The sequence below is a fragment of the Osmerus mordax genome, chromosome 15 (assembly GCF_038355195.1).
Source record: "Osmerus mordax isolate fOsmMor3 chromosome 15, fOsmMor3.pri, whole genome shotgun sequence".
Taxonomy (NCBI): Eukaryota; Metazoa; Chordata; class Actinopteri; order Osmeriformes; family Osmeridae; genus Osmerus; species Osmerus mordax.
The window spans coordinates 13,819,085-13,842,620 of record NC_090064.1 but is presented as its reverse complement, the minus strand read 5'-3'; the positions used below and the strand labels follow the sequence as shown (position 1 = coordinate 13,842,620).

Sequence of the window (23,536 nt, the reverse complement as noted above, 5' to 3'; positions counted from 1 at the left end):
CACACACAACCGCATGTTCTGATATACCCGTAAACACAATATAAAATGTGCAACATGCACATTCTATGCACTGACACACACACTAACTACAGTTTCTAACTAGTTTAAATGTAAAAGAACCGTTTGAATTCCCTATAACGCTAGTATTTTCTCCATACGTTACACAAGAAAACGTGTCATGTTTTCCAGCATATTGCAAAACCATCTTATGGGACCACTTCTACCGTGTTTAACGGCCAATTATAAAACCTGTAGTGTTACCATTCTCAAGGTGCTACATTTCCATTAGCGGCCAAATTGCCAGGCATCATATAACTGAGTGATGCTCATAGAGCGCAGCATAAACAAACTGAGCTGGATTCATTCAGGTGCTATAAACTTACGCTGAACCCAGTGAAAGAGCTCTTGACGCTGGTCAGAGTTCTGCTTTGCGTGGCTCCTCTCAGGGGGCAGGTGTCAGGGCCTGGTCTAGCTAGGAGCTAGCTAGCCTACATCCTATGACTCGATACGATGACAAATCCACCCCCCCACACTCCCTTTTCTTCCATCGACACCTCCGATTACTGCCTCACTCCAGGTCTGCTGCTCTGATTCGAATGGACAAACCGCCTGCCACTGGACTGACGTAATACATGAACTATGCCCTTTGTATATCTCTCTGTGTATCTCTCTGTGTGTCTCTCTGTCTCTCTCTGTCTCTGTCTCTCTCTCTCTCTCTCTTCACCTGCTCCCCTCCTGGTGTGGCTGCATCCTCCCATCACCAGTCACTGAGTGGGCCCTATGGGAAAGTTATGTGAGCAAAGGCAGCGAGACCAAAAGGTCCAGTGAAACAGGTGCAAGGCCCTGTCACTAGTTACACTGGCAGCCTGTACACCGGGATACCCTGAAGAAGCCTTCAAAGAACACAAAAATCAACTGCTTTTAATCAACGTTTAGTAGGTTTTCATCAGCCTGACCTCCTGGCTCACACAGGGATCTCCATCCTCTGGGATATTCCAGAGGCTACGAGTCCTTCATCAGGTCCTGGAGCAGCACAAGGGACCCAGCTAGGAAGTTATTAGACCTGTGATGTCAGAGGGGTGGGCGGGGTGACAGGCAGCTGGTGGCTGCCAGGCAGGGGGACAGGTGTTCAGCCAGACAGGTGTTCAGCCAGACAGGTGTTCAGCCAGACAGGTGTTCAGCCAGACAGGTGTTCAGCCAGACAGGTGTTCAGCCAGACAGGTGTTCAGCCAGACAGGTGTTCAGCCAGACAGTGAGACGCACGCTCGCGTGCCCGCACGCACACACCTGCACCGCCATGGTTACAAGTGAGATACAGCGTGTGTCTGTCGACGGCTGAGAAGAAGGAAGTGAAACATTTCTTAAGGAAAGAATCAGGAAAGAAGAGATAGATGGAATGAAAAATAAGGAGAGGGAGGGAGGGAAGGGGGGAGGGAAAGAGAGGGAGGGAGGGGGCAGAGCAAGAGATGAGGAAAAATAAGACAAGAGAGAGACGGAAGGAGAGAGACAAACAGTGAGAGAAATTAGGGAGGGAAAGAAAGCGAGGAGAGACAAAGGCAAGGGGAGAGAGATTCCCCCGTGTGTCCCCCAATCCTCCATGTGTTCTGAATTACCCCCTATTCCTGTGTTTCTGCCCTACTGCAGTTACCCACAATGCCAGCAACACTGAGCCAAATGGATAGTACACACACACACACACACAGCCAAAGGATGCCAACGTGCAAGATCAAACTGGCATGTGCAGTGGTCTGCTGCGTATTAAAAAGCAGCAAGCCGAGCCAATTCCCAATCAAATCAATTGTGAGTAAAACTGCTTTTCCTGAACAGGTATGCATCATGTGTACAGTACTCTGCATGGACTAATACTGTCCAGCATTTTCTCCGTGTTCATGATAAACCTGAAAGTGAACAGAGAGGACAAACTATTCATAATGTAGCTTGAGTATGAAAAATGGCCCCGACATTCATACAAATATTAAGAATCGTTCATGTTTTGGAGAGAAACTGAATATCTGTGGTAAAGTTAGGCTCAGTAAAGCTCATGAGACTGAATGTGTCTGTAACTAGCTTCATATCCTCCCAACAAGGTAGTCCACTCCACACACTCAATAAAAACAAAGAAGAAAAACATTAAAAAACATTGTCTGCATGTCTCAGTTACAGTCTGAGCTCCCCCTTTAAGTACACACACGTGAAAATTGTGTAGGGGTCTGGGCGTCTTCGAGGACAACGAGGGGCTTGATTACACAGTGGGCTCGGCCCAGTGATCCCGTCCACTCTAAGCACAACCTGCTGTGTACAGTATGCGTGTCTATTAGTGTGTATGTCTATGCGTGCGTGAGCATGTGTGTGTGTGTCTTTGGGCTTGGCCAGTCTTCGGTGCTCTCTCAGGTTACACACACACAGGAAGGCTCAGAGCAATAACAAAGGCCTTTCAAAGGAGCCCTCAGCAGGTTAACATCCCCTCAGCAGGTTAAGATCAAATGTTGTTGCTGGAGCTGATATAAAGCATCTGCAGCTAAACGAACAGCCGCTGGTATCAGGACTGAGGTACACCACACTGGAGGTTTCCCTTCAGTCTCCCTTCCGCTCTCTCTCTCTCACACACACACACACACACACACACACACACACACACACACACACACACACACACACACACACACACACACACACACACACACACACACACACACACACACACACACACACACACACACACACACACACACACACACACACACACACACACACACACACACACACACACACACACACACACACACACACACACACACACACACACACACACACACACACTTCTACCATGTTTGTGTGTGTGTGTGTGTGTGGATTTCTGTGTGTTCACCTGTATGCCTGCACAGTCCAGTCAAGTCGGCAGCACCTGTGTGCTGTTGTATCTGTGTGTATCTACGTGAGCTCTCACCATCAGCATCTAACAGCGGGGAAGAGGAATCAGATATGCTGTGTTGCCAAACCCCACTACCACCTCCAAACTGTGCAGTTGTTCTGCGGAAACACTTCAGAGTGTGTGTGTGTGTGTGTGTGGGGGTGGGTGGGGGTGTTTGTAGTTGTGTTCCTCATCCCAAAGCACTGAGGGTGGGGCGAGGCCCGGGACAAGTGTGCCTGCTCCTCTCCTCCATCACTTCAGGACCAGATGTGTGTGTTAGTGTGCATGAGAAGGTTTATATCCTCCTCACCTGGAGACACGGTATGAGGGCCGTGTGTGTGTGTCTGCAAGTGTGTGTGTGTGTGTGTGGAGCCTCACCTGGAAGCCCTGGATGCGGGCCAGGTACTCCAGCTGCTGGGCAGGCTGGACGGAGACACAAGGCATGGTGGGGCTCTTCCCCTTCAGGCCCAGAGCTTCAGCCGTGGGGGACGAGCCGTTGAGCAGCAGCTCCCTGGCGATGGCCGCCGTGGCGACCGTCGCCATGGGGCCGGCTGTGCTGCTGTAGAAAGGGGTGTGGCCGGGGGCCAGAGGGGCGGAGCAGGGGCCCATGTCTTTGGGGGTCAGGTAGTTGATAGGGGCCCCGGGGCCCGGACCCCCTCCTTGCTTCCGGCTGGCCTCCATCTCCTGGTAGACGTCTGGGGAGAGGTGGAGGAGGCCCTTCTGGGCTGGGAGAGAGAGAAGAGAGAGGAGAGAGAGAGAGATACAAGGAGGAGGAGGAGTGGTCCAGGGGAGATGGAAAAGGAAATGAGAAACGTTTGAGAGAAAGATGGGTCACACAGAGAGGTACAAAAGAGGGGGATGAACGGGGAGGAGGGAGAGAGAGAGGGGAAGAGGGGAGGAGAGGGAGAGGTAGAGGGGAAGAGGGGAGGAGAGAGAGAGAGAGGTAGAGGGGAAGAGGGGAGGAGAGAGAGAGAGAGGTAGAGGGGAAGAGGGGAGGAGAGAGAGAGAGAGAGAGAGAGAGAGGAGAGAGGGAGAGGGGAAGAGGGGAGGAGAGAGAGAGAGAGAGAGAGGAGAGAGGGAGAGGGGAAGAGGGGAGGAGAGAGAGAGAGAGAGAGAGGAGAGAGGGAGAGGGGAGGAGAGAGAGACAGAGAGAGGAGAGAGGGAGAGGGGAAGAGGGGAGGACAGAGAGATAGAGGGGAAGAGGGGAGGACAGAGAGAGAGGAGAGAGGGAGAGGGGAGGACAGAGAGAGAGAGAGAGAGAGAGAGAGAGAGAGAGAGAGAGAGAGGGAGAGGTAGAGGGGAAGAGGGGAGGACAGAGAGAGAGAGAGAGAGGAGAGAGAGAGGTAGAGGGGAAGAGGGGAGGACAGAGAGAGAGAGAGAGAGAGAGAGAGAGAGAGAGAGAGAGAGAGAGAGAGGAGAGAGGGAGAGGGGAAGAGGGGAGGACAGAGAGAGAGAGAGAGAGAGGAGAGAGGGAGAGGTAGAGGGGAAGAGGGGAGGACAGAGAGAGAGAGAGGAGAGAGGGAGAGGGGAGGACAGAGAGAGAGAGAGAGGAGAGGTAGAGGGGAAGAGGGGAGGACAGAGAGAGAGAGAGAGAGAGAGGAGAGAGAGGTAGAGGGGAAGACGGGAGGACAGAGAGAGAGAGAGAGAGAGGAGAGAGGGAGAGGTAGAGGGGAAGAGGGGAGGACAGAGAGAGAGAGAGAGGGAGAGGTAGAGGGGAAGAGGGGAGGACAGAGAGAGAGAGAGGGAGAGGAGAGAGGGAGAGGTAGAGGGGAAGAGGGGAGGACAGAGAGAGAGAGAGAGAGGGAGAGGTAGAGGCGAAGAGGGGAGGACAGAGAGAGAGAGAGGGAGAGGAGAGAGGGAGAGGTAGAGGGGAAGAGGGGAGGACAGAGGATGAGGGTCATTACTGCTCAAATCATTACCTGTCAAAATGATTTGCACACACATTCCACCGTCAGTCAGTGCCAGACCAGGCAGAGGTGTGTGAGTGGGTGTGTGTGCGCATGTGTGCGTGTGTGCATGCGTGTGTGTGTGTGCGTGCATACGTTGGCTCTCCCCTCCACAGGCATTCCTCTACCAAACGAAGATGCTGGTTTCATGTGGTCTGGCAGGTCTCAACCAAGCCTCCGCTGGGAAACTCTCAAGACTAGCTCTCACACACATCTCACCAAGCTGTGCTGAATCACAAGCACGCAACGGCGCAAAACAATAACTCCATCACGGTAACAGTCAGAAACACATCCACCATAGCACATCTAACGCAGGTTCAAAGAGACCTACGGCCTAAGCTGTCCTATGTTGGGGCCGGGGGCAAACCTGGGTGAGAGAACTCCTTTCGTCTCTCCTAAACAGCAGACATGTCATCGTAGGAGATGCTTTGAACAGCTAGCTGCAGCTCCTCTCCCATGCACACCTGACCTGAGGATCAGTCCAGCACTAACCATCCCTCCTCTACCTGCGTGTCAGCGATCACCGATCCCGCAGATGAGGATAGGTCTAAGCAACATGGCCGACGCTCATCCCGGGCCTTCCCCAAGTCGGTGGTGGCGTGGGCGTCCGCCGAAGGGGAGCATGGGGAGACAGACGTGTGGATGGAGGGTGGGTGGATGTGAAAACCATGCGGCCCCCGTAGCCCAGCCAAGGTCACCAGAGACGGGAACAGCAGCTGTGTGTAGAAGCAACAGCTGGGAGTGAGAGCTGGAGCCAGGGCATGACAGACAGCCCACTTCCTGTTTGAGTTAACGTGAGCTCCCCCCCCCCCCCCCCACACACACACAGTACCTTCACATGTGAGCTTTCTCACACACAAGCACATGCGTACACAGACAGGCGCACACACAGATTATCGAAACACACAAAACCACCTCGGGAGCACGCGTTTGTATCATGCAAAACGTCTTGATAACCGACAGTGTAGACGTGGACCGCTGTGGTCATTAACATGTGGTAGAAACAGAACTCAGGGAGAGGATGCAAGCCCCAGCCAGCCAATGAGAACACGGGCCCAGGGTTTCTGAGAAGCTGCATAGTGTGCTACATTAACTCCAGAACTAGGAAACCACTAAATGAAAACAGCAGTTAAGTCCAAATCCCTAAGAATAATCAAACAAGGTCCTCTGCCCAGGCCAGCACTGACACAACTGCTGAGGCTTCAAGGTTTGGGTATTTTCCCCAGTCGTTTGACGACAACTTCAATTTCAATTTACACAAGTAAAACTCACGGCCTTTAACCAAACACGGAGTGTCGTAAAAAGTGAAAGGTGTTAGCCAACATGACATCAGCTGTGTGTGGTACGAGTGTGTGTGTATGTGGCAGTGCGAGTAGGAGAGTGCGGAGCGTTTGTGTGTGCGCGCATGTTTGTGCAGTATGTGTGCGCGTGTGTGCAGTATGTGTGTGCGCGCGTGTGTAGTATGTGTGTGTGCGCGCGTGTGTGTGCAGTATGTGTGTGCGCGCGCGCGTGTGTAGTATGTGTGTGTGCGCGCGTGTGTGTGTAGTATGTGTGTGTGCGCGTGTGTGTGTGTGTGTGTGTGCAGTATGTGCAGTCTCCCGTGGTTCGCAGCAGGTTCCAGGAGTCCCGCCCAGAGCACGGGTCCAGTCAGACAGAGGAGATGGGCCAGGGCCAAACATGAGTCAGATCCAAAACAGATAGGCCCGGAGCCCAACACTATAAATCACCTCGCTGGAGCAGGACCTTCGCATACTTCACACACACACTCAACCCCCTCCCCGACACACACACACACACACAGCCCCCCCACCCAGACACACACACGCAAAGTCGCACACACATACCCACACACACACACACATACCCACACACACACACACACACACAGCAGGAAATGAAATGTGGCAACTCAACTGAAAAACCCTGCTGCAATACCCCTGGGAATAAAGAGGAGAAAAATCACTCTCTCCTTCTCTTTCCTTTCCTGCTTTCTTCCCACTCTCTCGTAATCTCTCCCTCCAAAGCCCTCACTGGCTCGTCCTTTTCTCCTCGCTTGCTACCCTCTCCATTTCTCACTCCGCTGCAGGCTGGGGTCGTGGGTCCTGCGTACTTGGAGGATGCTAAGAAGTGTGCAGACACTTAGCTGTCATCTTCCATCCGCTACAGCAGCCAGTTAGAACCACTGGGATGTGTGGGAGTTGTTAGGGGAGGAGTCTGGAGGGAGGGAATCGTCCCATCGTAAGTCCAGTGAAGCCCTCACATCAATTCAGCCCTAACAGGCCATTTCTACTCGGCCCAGTTGATGCACTAACAACCCAGGCCAATACGCGGTGAAGAGTAAGAAAGAAACAGAGAGAGACAGAGGGACAGAGAGAGAGAGAGACAGACAGAGAGCGAGCGAGAAGGGGGGGGGGAAAGAGAGCTGGAGAGTTTAGGCAATAAACCTTATTTGGACATTAGCAGTTGTGTGGTTTGGGGAGTTTAAAGAGCTAATTAGCAGATACTTGGGCCCCATGCTGGGATTGAGATAAACTATGACTGGGAATGGCCCTGTTCCACACATGCCCAGCCAAGATTGGGAATAATTAGCACCAAATAAGGAAGACTTCGTTTCCCAGAGGCCTGTGGGGTCTTGGAGGGGGGTCCTTAGTCCTAGAGTCTTCTCTATTGGGTCTCTGAGTACAGACCACAACTACAACTATGTTTCATCACAAACGTACTGAAAACCACCAGGAAGTCTGTTCAACTCTGCAGTCAGTGATGCCCACTCACCTCTCAGGTCCAACACCTGCAGGTCTTGAATGACATCATCTGCATCTATGCTCTCTCTTTTACTGGGCCTTCTGTTTGGCCATACTCTAGCCCTCCTTGCCCAATCCCAGACACACACACAAACAAACACTCCCACCCAGTATACACACACTGTGTACAGTATACAAACACACACAGAGCATGAGAGACTGTAATGTTTCTGTTCCACAATAAACCTCCCAAGCTGTGGCATCTGCCAAGTCGCTGAGTTCGATGTCGGGAGTGACGACCACACATTCACATCCCATAACGCTATCTGTTTGTTTTCCCTTCTGCTCCCAGACTCTCATCTGTCCCCATAGCAACTTCTCCTCAAGTTGTTTGGATTCTCTCTGCACCCTGAGAGAGCTGCCATCACTCAGAAGTCATTGTGTCATTTCATCAGGCGAGGCTATAGACACTAATCAGGCCCCCTTTGCCACAGTAAATGTATCAGGCTATTTATACGTTATCGTTAAGGAACATGTAGGATGTCGAGGGAACGGAGAAGGGGTTTAAATCCTTCACGCGTCAGCTAGTGGGCATGACATGAATTGACATGTTAGTGACGTCAATGACTACGCAAACATCATTTCTCTTCCCCTGTCTCTCCACAGGGGAAGAGAAGGACTTGAGACAGGGGAAGAGAAGGACTTGAAATCAAGTCCTTCCTCTCAGGCAACAACTTGCTCTTTGTCTCGCATGGTTATCAAGATAAATGACCGTGAGAAGGATCTCTTGTGTGCTTGTTCTCCTCTCCATCAGTCCATCTCTGGAGACATTTATGTCAGACTGCAGAATAAAACACAGGATGGTCAAGAAATAACTGGACACTGAACTCAGACCAGGACTGAAAGACCGTGAAATGGTCCATAATGACCACCGTGTTCCCTTTATCCAACGCACATCCTCTTCCTCGTGCTTTCTGGTACATGCAGGTTCACATTCACGCTGTCGAGAAACACTACAGATACTCCCCATTTACACACACAGGTGTATATTAGACACCCTGACAGGTACAGTACACAGCCGGACCAACCCTCATCCAGTACTACTTCATGAAAATAAGTCAGTCGTCATCTCAGATGAAGTCTGTGAGATGAGCCGGTGTGCTTGTGGGTGGGTGGGTGTTAATCCTGCATGAAAAGCTACCTCCATGCACAGGAAGGCAGTATGTGTGTGGGATTTGTGTGTGTGCGTGTGTGTGTGCGCGTGACGCCCCACAGGGCCTCAGTATGCAGGCCTGTAAGCCTGTCTGAATGAAGCTGCATTTGCAGGCTTCCCACACGGACGCAGGCTGGATTGAGCTGACAGTCACTCGCCCATTGACCAGTCACAGAGATTAACCGGAGTGCCGTCTCCTTCTCTAACCCACCTGCGAGGGGAGGGAGAGAGCCGGGGGGGGGGCGGGCAGAGAGGAGAGAAGAGGGGATACTCACTGTTACTTGTTGCTTCGGTGAAAACCGCCTTTTGTCCATTCCAGCCTTTGTTGTCGATCTGCGGAGACGTCAGGGGAGGAGGAGACGTCAGGGGCGGAGGGCGGTTGGTAAGAGAGAAGCCGCATGGAGAGGGAGGGAGACCAGCCAGCATTAACAAAACAGCTTCTTCACGCATGTCAGACAAGTTCCTTCCTACTGTTCTGACTACAAAGACGCGAGCGTTCAAAGACGACAACGCCTCAGATGCAAAGTGTCCCATGTTTTGCCAGAACGCGCAAGTGACTGGGGGTGGGGGGGGGGGGGGGTGGCCAGTGTTTCCTTTACTCCACCACTGAATGCCGTGCTCTCATGGTGGTGCATGTGGGCGTGCAGACGGGTGTACGGGAGATAAGTAAACAACATCATCCCTCGGGGGGTTTGACAGCTGAGGAGATGACTCGCTCCTAATACAGATGACAACCCCCCCCCTCGCTCTGCCCTCCGCCCCACATACACACACAAGATCCACGGTGGGAATGCAGCAGGACCAAGCTCACATAGATGAAAGAAAGACAGGAGAGAGAGGGAGACACCTAAAAGGAGTACGAGAGAGAGAGAGACAAACAGAAAGAGGGAAAGAGAGAGGGAGAAAGAGGGAAAGAGAGATAGAGAGAGACAAAGAGAGGGAGAAAGAAAGAGAAACAGAAAGGGGGAAAAAGAGAGTTGGCAGGACCAGGAGAAGCAGCTCCAGAGCCAGAGAGGCTCCACATAGCCAGTTGGAGAGGGTTAACTTTGCCTTACAGGGGAGAGACTCACTGGCTGGAGACCACAGAGCGGTCTGACAGGACTGATTAAGACATCTCGTCCCCTGTCAACCAAGTCACGGACTGTAAGTAATGACGTGTTTCAGCCTTCTGTTCTCAGGGCACACTCCCCTGAGCCCAGCTCTCTCCCAGGCACACACAGAGCTGCTCAGTCGGTATGGTACAGTTCAGTTATTATGGCTGTGCATCTGAGAGCTCATGACATGCAAGCAGCCACTGATCTAGATAATGACCTGTCTGGGGAGAGAGATTAACATTCTACACACGCCATGGTTACGTAACGATCTCTCTGAATATTTTAGGCCAATTGGGTAGAAATATAAGATATACATATATAACAAGTGTTAAATTGGGTTACGTGAGAGCTACGACTGTGGCTTAATCTCAGTAGCTAGTTGTAGATCTTTGCCAGTACATCTTCATGCCAGTACATATCCTTCTCCTCACACAAAGACAACCACGCCTGGTGTGAGCCGGGCCGAACAGTTCAGGAATACAGAACACAGCTGACCGACGTGAGGCAGCGTGCGTGAGGCAGCATGCGTGAGGCGGCGTGCGTGAGTCGGCGTGCGTGAGTCGGCGTGCGTGAGTCGGCGTGCGTGAGGCAGCGTGCGTGGGGCAGCGTGCGTGGGGCAGCGTGCGTGAGGCAGCGTGCGTGGGGCAGCGTGCGTGGGGCAGCGTGCGTGGGGCAGCGTGCGTGGGGCAGCGTGCGTGGGGCAGCGTGCGTGGGGCAGCGTGCGTGAGGCAGCGTGCGTGAGGCAGCGTGCGTGGGGCAGCGTGCGTGGGGCAGCGTGCGTGTCGTTACCTCTGTGGGGCTCTGAGGGCAGGTGGAGGCCTTGTAGCCCAGCAGCAGCAGCATGGCCTCCGCCGCATTCCGTTTCGCCACCTTCTTGTTGGGCCCCGTTCCCGTGGCAACCTCGCCGCTCACCTTCACCTGCACACACAGACAGTGGAATAGAAGGATGAAACATCCCTACGGACAGGAACGCGACCACAGTGGTTGCGGTCCAAATCCGCCAAATATGCTTGCATGAGGCGCAGTATGGTCAAGAGATGAATGTAAAAATGAAAGACTGCTATTGCTATCTAGAACAAATTCTAAATGAATGGATAGACAAGCTGTTCTGAGGACCTTGCTCAGGGCGCTGTGAGCTCTCTCAAACGTGGATCACGCTAAAAACTGCCGTGTCTCCTCTGAGATTGAGCAGGTCTTCACAAATGAAAATCAACTGTTATCGCATTAGGTAAACAAACAATTACGCCGCAGGAACAACCCTCCAGGAGGCGAGTTAGTCAGCGGGCCAAGGTACTCACTCAAGGGGCCTAACAGAGCCAATAAACCCTCCTCCAGGCCACATCACATCTGAGGACCCTTCCACAAACACAACAAACCAAAATAAACAGCAAACAAGTCCCTTCATAAACTCCCTTTCCCCCCTGAAAGTTGTGTGTGACACAGGAGTACCCAGTTTGAAGCAGCTACCTCTGGGCTGCACCACACAAAGCCAGGGAAGAACAGAATTTCATTTGAGCCCTGGCTGCCGACCGAGAGGAACAATGTGGAAATTTTAGAAGGGAGCGGGGCCACACAAAAGGAACACACACAAGCAGGGCTTAATGCCTGCTTGAAAGAGGCATGGAGAATGGGTTTGGGACCGAATTACCGCCCCGCGCTCAGAGACGCTCTGTTTCCCTCCTGAAAGAGAAGAGATGGGAATTAGAGAGAGAAAGAGAGAGAGAGGGAGAGAGAAAAACAGAGAGAGAATGGATAAGAGAGAGAGAGAAAAGGAGAGAGTGAGAGAAGGAATGCGAAAGAGAGAGGGAGAGAATGGGTAGGAGAGAGAAAAATGTGAGAGAGGTAGAGAGATATAGAGAGAACGAGAGAGGGAGAGCGAGAGAGAGTGGTAGAGAGAGGGACAGAGGAGAAAGAGCGAGAGAAACAGAGTCAGGGAGAGGAGAGAGTCTCCCTCAGTGTCGATGTCCTGTAGTGAATAGTGGAGTTAGCTCGGCAGCACCAGACAGTCTCCTCCCCAGGTGGACTGGACTGGGAGACACAGGTGTGCAGGAAGAATCACTCCCCTCCATTACCTCTACAATCCCATCCCTCCATCCTTCTCCTCCCCTCCAACCTGTTCCATCCCTCTCCACCCCTCTCCTCCCAGTACCTGCATGATGAACTCTCGGCGGCGGGGCATGCCTCTCTCTGACAGCAGCATGTAGTCTGGCTCCTTCTCCTTCCTGGCTTGCTGGATCTGAGCCAGCCTGCTGACAGGGTTCATGCCCTGCCCGTAGTCTGGTCCAGTCTGGAGGGGGAGCCAGGACAGACAACCACAGAAACTATCTTTCGAGAACCAAGATTCGATTTAGTTCATTTCCGAAAAAGAATCTCTTGCCCCCAATAAAGCAATTTGTAAATGAAGAGTTAGGTGTGGGATTATATGGATTATGTCTACAGTGATTTTTCCCGTGTTTCGTGTCTGTCGTTGGTGTGGTTTCACCTCTGGGGAGATGCTCATACCTTCAGGATAGTCTTAGGCCGTTTCTTGTAGTGCAGCTTGGGCTTCTCCACCACCGGGATGAAGGGCAGCTTCTTCAGGTCCTGGAGGATGGAGAGAGCGGCGCGCTTTTTGGAGAGTTTCTTGCTGTTGCCCTCCCCCTCCGCCGAGAACTCTCCCACAGTTACCCGCGTCAGGAAGCTCTTCATGTGAGGGGGCCCACTCTCTTTCAGGACCTGGGGACACACAAGGTGATAGGTTCTCATCACCCAGGGGAGAAAACTGGGGGTTGAGGTGTGGAGGGGTGTGTGTGTGTGTTTGCAAGCAGCAGCACCAGGTGGTCCGCCACATCTGTTTTCCATGGTCACAGTGCTACCCACCCAAGTGCACGTGTAATTCTCTCTCACACACACACACACACACACACACACACACACACACACACACACACACACACACACACACACACACACACACACACACACACACACACACACACACACACACACACACACACACACACACACACACACACACACACACACACACACACACACACACACACACACACACACACACACACAATGTAACGTATTACTAGATGACAGTCTCTAGTGATCACGGCTCAGTTTCCTTTCCTCAGCCTCTGGTCACCTGGGAGACCTAAAACAAACACGCAGATCCGGCTTGGGTTATGTCATGCTTCGGCAATCACATCCACTTCCTGCACGCTCAGAGGGCTGTGTGTGTGTGTCTATGTACGTGTGTGTGTGTGTGTGTGTGTGTGTGTGTGTGTGTGTGTGTGGACGGGAAGAGGGGGAGAGGTAAGATGCACCCCAGCCTAAAGCAGGTCCACAAACTTAATTATTCTGTTGTTTCTTTACTCTGAAAGAATCTCTCACTGCGTCTGCTCCACAGCATCAGTCAGTTTACTTTGAACATTTACTGTTCAAACTAATTACAAGAGACACATTTATATAATCTGTTGCTCTAATTTCTATAATTGTTTACAACAGATTTATTTAACTGATAAGCAGGGCCTTGAGCATTCTTCCCATACTTCACAGTACATCATGACCTAATATTAACAAAGCCCTGAGGAAAACAAACTCACATTCGCACACACACACACACACACACACAGGCGCATGCATGCACATACACAGATTACATAAGCACCCAAATATAAAATTAAGCCACAACAAATCTTCTTTAGACACGTGAGACACTCTTTCCTGAAATCAATCATACACAGAAAATGTGATTTGACTGAGGTGTTTTGTTTGTTCAGAGCCAAGAACAAGTAGGATTTAACAATTACATAACTACATTCTTGTTGAGATTTCTATGTAGTTATCTGTATTTATACAGATTTATAACCAACCACCGTTTAACTACACAGCTTCAGGACATAGAGTGAGCCACCATCACGTTTATCTGCAGGGGCTAGCTATGCACTGCAGTGTTTCACACAGAATATGATTATATTTGTGGCGGTAGGCAGGGGCGGAGCAAGACGTTGTAAAAATGTGGGGCTCAGCCCAAACCTATGTCCTAGTATCGGTTAGATGTGAGTGTAGACAAGGACGAGGATGCTAGCCGCGCGCGAGATAATTTATTGTGGATGAATTTGAGCGCTAAATAGTTTTTGGAGCTTTACATAATATAAACGTAACGTTGGACTCGTATGGTTATATTTGCCGAATGTATTTAACCATGAATATTATTATATTTAACTTGAATGTATCCGTTTTGACACATTTGTGCAGAGAATTATGATACAAACCGTTCTTAAAATGGAGGCTATTATAAGCAAATGATGAGTAACATTCAGGGACTCATTTGGCTGAGCGGTTAGAGAATCGGTCTAATAATCTGAAGGTTGCCAGTTCGATTCCTGGCCATGCAAAATGACGTACTTACTGTAAGTAAGTCGCTCTGGATAAGAGCGTCTGCTAAATATAAATAGATCCCAGAAATTCAATTAAAAACAAATTTAAGCTTCAAAAATTCAAATGTAACAAAATTCAAGCTGCTCAAATTCGAATTGGGAAATTCAGATCCCCCAAATTTGAGCTGCTCAAATTTAATCCCAAAAAAATCTGATTGCAACATTCACAAGGATAGGTAAGGCAATCGAGCCTGAATGCAATCTCATTTCTCAGAGAAGGGTCCAACTGCAGACCTCTCTCCTCAGGTCCCTCTCATCCAGGTGTAGCTGCAGGCAGTCATACATGCAGACCAGTCATACAATCACAGCCTGGGGTCTGAGGAGAGAGGTCCGGTCTAAGGTAAGCCTCATACCTTGGTTTTCTGGATGTTGCAATCTGAATTTTTTCGGCTCAATTTTTTTTAATCTGAATTTCACCACCATCTGAATTTGAGCAGCCTGAATTGAGTCACATTTGAATTTCTGAAGCTTGATTTATTTTTTATATTTGGGATCTGAATTTTACTGTTTGAATTTGACCAACCTGAATTTCTTAACCTTGAATTTTTGGATCCATATTTTTTTATTTTTTTAAATGTCAATATTAAGTATTCAATGCCTTTTAAAATGCTAAACATTATATCACTGATTTGCTTCCATAGCTATTCACAGACGGGTCCGTTGTAGTGAGAGAGAGAACACAAGCGGGGCAAGAAGGGGCTGAGCAAATCAATGCGCTGCACACAGCTCTACCATAAGTAATTTTTTGCCCATGTTATACAGTAAAAAATACATAAAAAAGGTTTATAAGGTTTATGTGGCGGCCAATTTTTTATTGTGGCGGGCCACCACAAATAAATCAATGTATGGGAAACTGATAGTATACTGAGAGCCTTCCCAGGGCAGATACTGCATCCCAGAAGGTCCTGGTCTACCTCATCTCTAGAAGGAGGAAATGCAACATGGCAGTTTGTAGGACCTGACTTGTGATGACTAGCTGTATGATCACATCGGCCTCCCTCTCTCTCTCTCTCGCTCTCTCTCTCTCTCATCACGCAGGACATCCTGAGGTGGACGGCCTCCACAGGACAGCTGGGCTGCTTCATGCATCAGGGGCCTTGCTTCACTTCCTCTTACTCACTCTCTTTTCTCTTTTCCCTCAGCTTTGCCAGTCTCTTCCCTTCCTTCCTACCTTCCCCTATCCCTCGCTCTCTTCCCCCCCCCCCCCCCACACACACACCGTTCCTTCGCTCGCTCCTCTTTCCTGCCCCCTCTCTTCTTATCTCTGTCGCTCTGTGAAGGAGGCTTGGCTGGAGTCTAGACAGTAACCTTAGCGAAGCTCCAAACAATGCTGGAAACACAGGCTGGTGAACATCACAGGACAGCCCCCCCGCTCGCCTGGCAACCAGCACTGCTCAGGGGCCTCAGTTGCCATGGACATCGTAACCAAGACCTATCTTCCAAGGTGGCCGGTGGTGTGCCACAAGGCAGGTGACGGTGGTGTCGTGACTATGATACGCCCACACACACACACGTACCTTTGGTGGGCCCAGATACTTTGATCAGGGGTGACATCACCGTAACACAAGTGACACATTGTGAGGTGACACAGGGTGACACATGCGGCTGCTTGAGGAGGGGGCTGATGGGGTCCTGAGAGGACAGGACAGGTCCTGTTACAGTGTGGGTAGAACGGGAGGAGCACAGAAGGTAACGCAGCCAGATGATCCAGCCTAGATCTCCAATTAAAACACCAGGGAACAACAAGCCTTCACTGTGCTACAATACAGCACAGTGTATATGTGTGTGTTGTATGTGTATGAATCTGTGTGTGTGTGTATGCCATACATCTTGGCGCAACAGCAAGGCCGCCAGGCTGGTGGATGGCGGCAGACAAGCTGCAGTCAGGCTGGTCTCAGACGACACGGTATCCGTGGCGATGCGATGAGGTTTCAGCGCTGCCTTTCACTGACACGTCTTCTAAACACACACACACAAACAAACACAGGCGCACACACATACATACAGGGCTGCGGCCTGACAACACGGATCAGGTCATCCACAGGAAACGCTGTCGAAAGTTGATTTTCCTCATTTTTCTCTCGTCCTCCTCCAGGGAGACATGGATACCTGCGGCAGGTCGGGATCCGCACATACGAGCCCTCAGATAGTCTGGAGTAGGGGAACGTAGAGCAGGGAGGGACAATAGCCGGGCCCTGGTAGACTGAAGAAAGGCTCCATTGTGATGGGCTGTGGACGTACTCACCCTGAGGGGAGCTCTCTCTGTACACCATGGGTGGCTCTTGGCCCAGACCCTCTTCTCCTGTGTCCTTCAGTAAGGAGGTGACATCCACACACACACCACACACACACACACACACACACACCCAGATGCAGACAGGCGAACCTGTGATTTATAGATAGATCCTTGGTCTTTGATGTTGACGTCTGTTTGATATGACGTGACGCGGATTAGGTCAGCGTGTCTGATCTTTCTGTGCGGAGGGGGGGAGGGGTTGACCCTCCTGGTTGTGGAAAATGTCAAAGCGAGCAAACAGGACAATCTGCAGTGTGTGTCATGGAGAATATCAACCCACGGCATCGATATTTGAGAAGGTCCTGAGATTAGTTTTTTACCGTTTCATGTGGTGTGTATTCCTATATATTTGATTTAAGTCCTCCTAGTTCATTTATTTCCACTCCGGGTGTCAGGAGACAAAGTGTGGACCACAGAGGACCGGACGACAGGGAGGGAGGAGAGCAAGCTGTGTGGGATGAGTCACGATTCCTTCACATAATGAGGCTGGATGATGTGCTTGTTAAGACAATTAGGTCTGGGCATTTGGTGCAAGTTGGTTGCATGCAAGCGATTGAGTGAGACTGGAGCGAGGGAAAGGCGTAAAAAGAGGAGGGCAGTAAGAGGGGATACAGTGGAAAGAGAGAAAGTCTTTCAGAGGGATAAATGAGGTACTGGGCAGTGTACTCACAAATATCTTCTCACCACAATATTCTTTGGAGAGAAAATAAGAGAGAACGTGAGAGAGACAGAGAACTGTAAGAGACAGACAGAGAGATTAACAGATTAAGCAAGAGAGAAAAAGGGAGAGAATGAGAAACAGAATGGGGAAAGAGAGAGAGACAGCAGGCTGATTTAAACCTCCATAGTTTATTCATTAGTGTCAGTAATGCTGGCACAGGTGGTGGATTGTCTGCACAGGATAATCAGAGAATGAATGCAGTTGGGGAAGGGTGATCAAAACCGCTGTTCAGTTTGATGTTGTTAACTTGAGTGATAATACAACAGAACAAGTAGCAGAATTCACTGGCAATGGCAAAAACTAAAAGGGGGAATGAATTAAATGAATCCAGACAGTCATTAATTGTGATTTCTGGAAAGGTGGTGTCATGTGCCGATGAGTAAAAAAAAAAAAAAAAAAAAAACATTTTGAGGAGAACTTTTCCAGAAGGGAGGAGTGGACAAGGTTCCAGTTATTTCGCCATGTTGTGTAAACTCTTATCAGGAAGCCAAGCCAGAGGCTGGGAAACAGCTTTCTTTCACTCTGTCCATTTATCTGACCTTTGAGGAAAAACTGAGGTTATGATGAAGGGGGGATGGAGGGAGGGACGGGGTTACCAAGGTAAACAGAACCTTGAGGGGCGGCGGAGGAGGGAGGAGAACCAGGGAGTGGGCCAGCCAGGTCAAGTCAGGACACATCCTGACAGGGTCTACAATGTTCGGAAAAGTCCCCTGAACTGCTGAGTCGAACCGACTGGAACAGATCTATCAAGCCAACAGGATGGTTTCAAAGACCCTGCTCAGGTGGATTTCGACAACTTGCCTCAAGCAAAAAAGTTAAAGAGAATTGCTATATTCAAAAGTTTGACTGTCTAAACAATTGGGTAATGCTGCACCTCATACTTATTAGGTCGGCGAAATATCTCCGAACTAAAAACCTCAGTTCAGAGATACTATGTCACAAGACATACAGTACTACACATGAGCAATTCTGTATTTGGATTCAAAACCCGAAGAAGAATGGAATTTTATGTTGAAGTGCAGTCATTGTGAGAGGGGTATTTAAGGAGGTGTCTCACAGTCGGAACACACATCCTCTTTACCTCAAAGTTCACTGACAGGTTCCTCTTGAGGGCGATCTCGTAGACCAGGCTGATCTCTGATTTGCTGGCATCGCTCCCCTCCTCCTCTTCCTCTTCCTCCTTCTCCTCCAGGCTCTACAACCAAGGAGAACCACAGAACCATATCAAAACTCCAAAAAGAGCACCCATTATCGGATTATAGACACTCAATGAAAACGATCACTTGAATGGAGCAGTATGAATCAGTGTTGTAGTAATGACAAACCCCTGTCGAAATTGAAGATTGTACAACAGGAGGAAGGTCTCAACATTGGGTTGTGTTTATGTGCAACTTTCAGGACAAGTGGACACCAGAGAAGGAACATTAAATTAGTCGAACAGCAGTGTAGCCTGTTACCACATAACGTCCGGCACATTCTGACAGCACATTTGTCAGAATGTCATCAATTTCTCTCCAAAAATTGACCAAATACCATCTAACGCCCCCACTCCCACTCCCCCACCCCCCAATACACAAAAACACAGTTTCCCTATCCGCGAAGCTGTAAACATACCAGGATGATATTGACATTCAGAGACAAGAATATGGCTGCAAAAATCATGCTACTAACAGTCAGCTGCCTATTTTAGTAGGACCTTCACTTCTTCTTCTTCTACTCCTCCTCAGGACAATGAGTTCCTCTGTGTGCCTCACCGGGACAGGCTGTGTCTGGGAACAGGGCCCTGGTTTCCACCTCACCCCTGACCTTCATGTGTGATGGCCACATGACTCGAGATGGGAGAGCTCCCTTTCACAGTGTGGATCACGTGGCAGGACTCTGCCGCTTCACTGGGGTAGCATCGGTCACAGCGTGTGTGTGTTCTCAGAGTGCTGCTCTGCGTTTTCCTGTGTGCGCTGTAGCGTATTCGGAGCCGCCATTGGCGTTGGGTGTCGGAGCTATGAGTGTTGTTACTGTGTCTGTGTTTATTGTTGTCTGTTGTCACAACAGTGTTGTGCATTAATGATATTTGTGATTGGCTATAAGGTGTGTGTCTGTGGTGTCAGGCGGTAGGGACAAAATCTTCCACTGAATGGGTCTATTTACAGGGGAGTCCTGAGGGGAATAGCTAATGTACATGATGAACAACGCTAGTCTATTCGACAAAGCGGACGTGATCTAAGACCAGCTCATACAGTGAGGGATGTGTGTGTTGCGTGCGCACATGTGATGAACACGATGTGACCTATTCAGAATCACCCTGCAGAGCGAGTAGACATATCTGATGCCCTGCAAACATGACAGGCAGTGTGCATGACAGGAAGTGTGCATGACAGGAAGTGAGCTAGTTAGACAGGAAGTGAGCTAGTTAAACAGGATTTGGGAAGAGCCTGCTGCCTAGTCAGATCACCAATGGCCTGAGCATGTAGGAAACCAATTTGAGGAAGACCTGGCTGTTTAGTTCAGCCTAGTCGGCCAGATAATGATTCTGTACAGCTCCCGTTTTATAAGGATGTAAACTGTTTACTCCAGCACACACAAACGCACACTATCGTTAGAACTAGAATGACAGTGCAGTTGATCTGAGGCCAGGGAAAAAACAAGAGTCGACACGCAAGCACAGTAACAGGAATAGGATCATTTTAAGGCGCCCGCGCGCACACACACACACAGATTCTTATATATGATATGTTGTGCCTCGATTTGTAAAGCAAGACATGGAAGCAGCTGTTGACAAAGAGCTCATTTATGGACACGACACCACAAGAGAGAGAAGGCACAGCCAGAGAGGTTTAAATAACCACCCTTCACGCCAGCCTCCAATGATATGGGCTCATTTGATTTCCGGCGGGGAGTTGATAACAGTTAAAAGCCTGGCCCGAGGGTAACTTTGGTACAGTGACATTAGTGGAAGACAGGACGATCAAGAAGAGAAGGGAAAATAAATCCTGTAGGAACAGGTAAAAAAAAAGAAGAAAAAAAAAGAGGAATAAAGCAAGATATTTGCGAGTTGAATGAACACATTTGCGGAAGTGGTGAGGAGTGTTATCTCATTAAAGATGAAAGTGCAGCTGATTTATCTCATGAAGAACTGTGGAGAGAGTTGGATTTACAATTTGCACTTGTGGTTTCTTCAGAGAAAACTGTGTTTGCAGCTCAGCGTGCAGTGCAAACCTCGGTCACCGAGTGGTAAACTGTTGACATAGGAGTTTGGAAGGAGAAAGTGGCACATTTGACCTTGGGAAGTCCCTCTGTTCAACAGGCTGCTTTGATTGGTCCAGGAGGTGGAGATGTTTAAGGTGAAAACAGTTGGGGGGTGGGAGCACAGCAGGATGGATGAGTGGAGATGATTGGTCGGTGATTGGAGTTGTGAACAACCCTTTAAATGGGTCCTTTCCACAGGGGAAGGGGGCAATGTGATGGAAAACAACTACGGTTGCTAGACAAAGTTCTGTACGTGTGTGTTAGTGTGTGAGAGAAAGAGAGAGAGCGTATGCCATTAGCCTGTGTTCTATCAAAGCTTTGTTCATGTATTTGAAGATTCATGCACACGTCCGTGAGATTACCTGTGGCGGTCGTTCGGGGATGGGCTCGTTGCGGAGGGCCTGCAGAGCCTTCATGGCAGCGTTATGTCTGGCAGCCTGGCGTGTCCGGCCCTCACCGATGAACTCGTTACTCCCCACGGACAGCTGCACGTAGAAGATCTTAGGGGACCGGGTAATGGTACCTGGGGAGGGCACAGAGACACGAACACAGAGACTTTCAGAGAGGATCCGCTCGTCTCGGCTCCTTGTGCAAGAGCAGCGAGGCAGGATGCCGTCCTACACAACAGGATTTATCTCTGGGAAATGAGGCTGGGAGACGAGGGGGGGGGGGGCTCCTGCATTATGAGCCAAGTTATTAATGTTCACACAGGGCACAAATTAAAGGCCAGCCACTTCATCAGGGTCAATTACATCACAATAGTCTGCCGGCCAACCGTTAGAATGATGGCTCCCTATTGGCTCGTAGTGAGGGGACTCAAAACAAAGCAAAAAGGCATATATTCTCCTCTCTTTCTTTTGGCTGGGGCCATCCATCCTGCTCTCTTTCTCTGGACACTGGCAGCCCAGGGCTGGGCTGTCACTGGCAGGTTCACTGGACAGATGAAAGGGTCTGTGTCGGAGACCCCCCCCCGGTACCCCCCCCCCCCAGAGGCAGACGGACTTGTGGGAGAGAAGACGACTCTCTGAAAGCACGCACACACACACACAGCACAGAAACTTCGGAGGAAGGGGGGTGTTTGCATGTTTGCTCAAGGCATTCACACAGAATGACAACATGTAAATCAATATTGTGCTCATGTGGAATTGGTTTCTCATGCTGCGTGCTGAGCTCTGAGTTCATCTTGACAGAGCCCTTCGCTCTGCTTCCTAGAGACGCCGGTTATCTTCCTTTCCAGATTACACAGGATTCCTGTTTGGCCTTGTTGCTGTGAAGTGCCCTGATATCAGATTCGATAGCAGATTGAGCGCATGTGGGGGAGCTGGAATCCGGGCAAACACAAACAGATGCCAACGGCAGGGAAGAGAGGACCACGTTCCACCGCTGGGTAATTAGAGGCAGGAGTATTCCTACCCAATAAAGTCGCATCGCTATCATGCCGCCATGGCTCCAGACTCAGTGAGGAGAACATGCAATAAATCACCAAGGTCTAGCCACAGACAGGCCAAATACACCAGAGCCTGCTCTCAATCTAAGCACTTTATACCCCAGAACAGATCTGGACTGGCTGTTAAGCTGAGTCTAATTTACAAAAGAATCCCTCTGACTGGTACGAATATTACAATTGATCCGACTGAATATCCGTGGGGACATGATCGCTGTCTTTCAAAAGGAGTCACCACAGAGTTCCAGATTGGACAGCCAGAAGGTCTAGGATACATAAGAGGAAGGCTGAGTCATCATCAAACGACTTGCCTTTTCATGGCTGAGCAAACACAGGTTGAGTGAGAGCATGCTGGGTTGGAGAATCTGACAGCATGATCTGACAGGTGTCTCCTAGCATAACCTGACTGCACTTTCTACAGTGAAAACCTTTTCGTAGACTCAGATCTGAATCTACTCTCTCCCCCTCTTCTCTCCCTCCCTCACTTCCTCTCCACATCCCTGCCAGCGTTTGCCTCCCCGAACTCCGCATGGTTCTCTACCGGCCCGCAACTCCCTTCTCCTCCCCTCCCCTGGTCGCAGGGGCCTCCCCAAGGTGGAGCCAACATGGCCCTCGCACGTCAAGCGTGGCCCCAGGGCCACAGAGGAAATGCCAAGTGCAACATGGCCTTCAGCCAACAGGGCCGAGCAGGGCTGGGAGCAGCTGGGGTTAGAGCAGTGCACTGGGTACAGGTGCAGGGGGAGAGAGGGATGGAGAGAAGGAGAGGGGAAGGGGGGGGGGGGGTGTAGGGAGGGAGGGAGAAGCCTGTGGGAGGCCTCTCTACAGCAACGTGGGAAAGTAGAAGCTTCCACACAAGCAAAGAGGCAAAGACATGAAAATACACACACACACACACACACACACACACACACACAGGCACACAGACATGTTACAGTAATACCACAGCTTATACAACCAAGACACAACACAACTAAGAGCAGCATCAGGCCCAATAACAGCACATGCTAGTCAGCACATGTTGAAGACATTGGCCTGTTCTGCATTATAGAGACTGGGCCTGGGACCAGGACACCTAGAGGACGGCTGTGGAGAGAGACAGAGGCAGGGTCATGTGTGCAACTTTCAAAAGCTGTGTTTCCACCACAGGAACTACACCCCAGAACTGGAACTATACCCTGGAACTAGGATCCAGGGTCAAAATGGGCTGCAGGAACATTCTAGACTCTTGGAAAGTAGCCCCTAAAAGATATGTGAACTCACGGTTGTGAAATGAGTCATCACAGATAAAATAAGTCAATCAAACGATCCGTCCTCAGAAGGGAGTCGTGGGTTTGACTTTCCTGCAGCTGTGTTTCAAGTGGGCCACAGCAGCTAGAGCTACCATTTCATCTGATCATCACACACACACACACACACACACACACACACACACACACACACACACACACACACACACACACACACACACACACACACACACACACACACACACACGAC

General features: G+C 50.1%; 1 protein-coding gene across 1 annotated transcript in view; it reads right to left on the bottom strand.

Moving 5' to 3' along the window:
• LOC136958016 (double-stranded RNA-binding protein Staufen homolog 2-like) overlaps nt 1–23,536 on the bottom strand; it is a 56,751-nt gene that overhangs the window by 32,157 nt on the left and 1,058 nt on the right. The window contains 8 exon segments of the mRNA XM_067252238.1: nt 3,290–3,636; nt 9,087–9,144; nt 10,695–10,823; nt 12,055–12,192; nt 12,408–12,620; nt 18,434–18,547; nt 20,958–21,101; nt 21,103–21,118. Coding sequence (XP_067108339.1) covers nt 3,290–3,636; nt 9,087–9,144; nt 10,695–10,823; nt 12,055–12,192; nt 12,408–12,620; nt 18,434–18,547; nt 20,958–21,101; nt 21,103–21,118 — 1,159 coding nt within the window.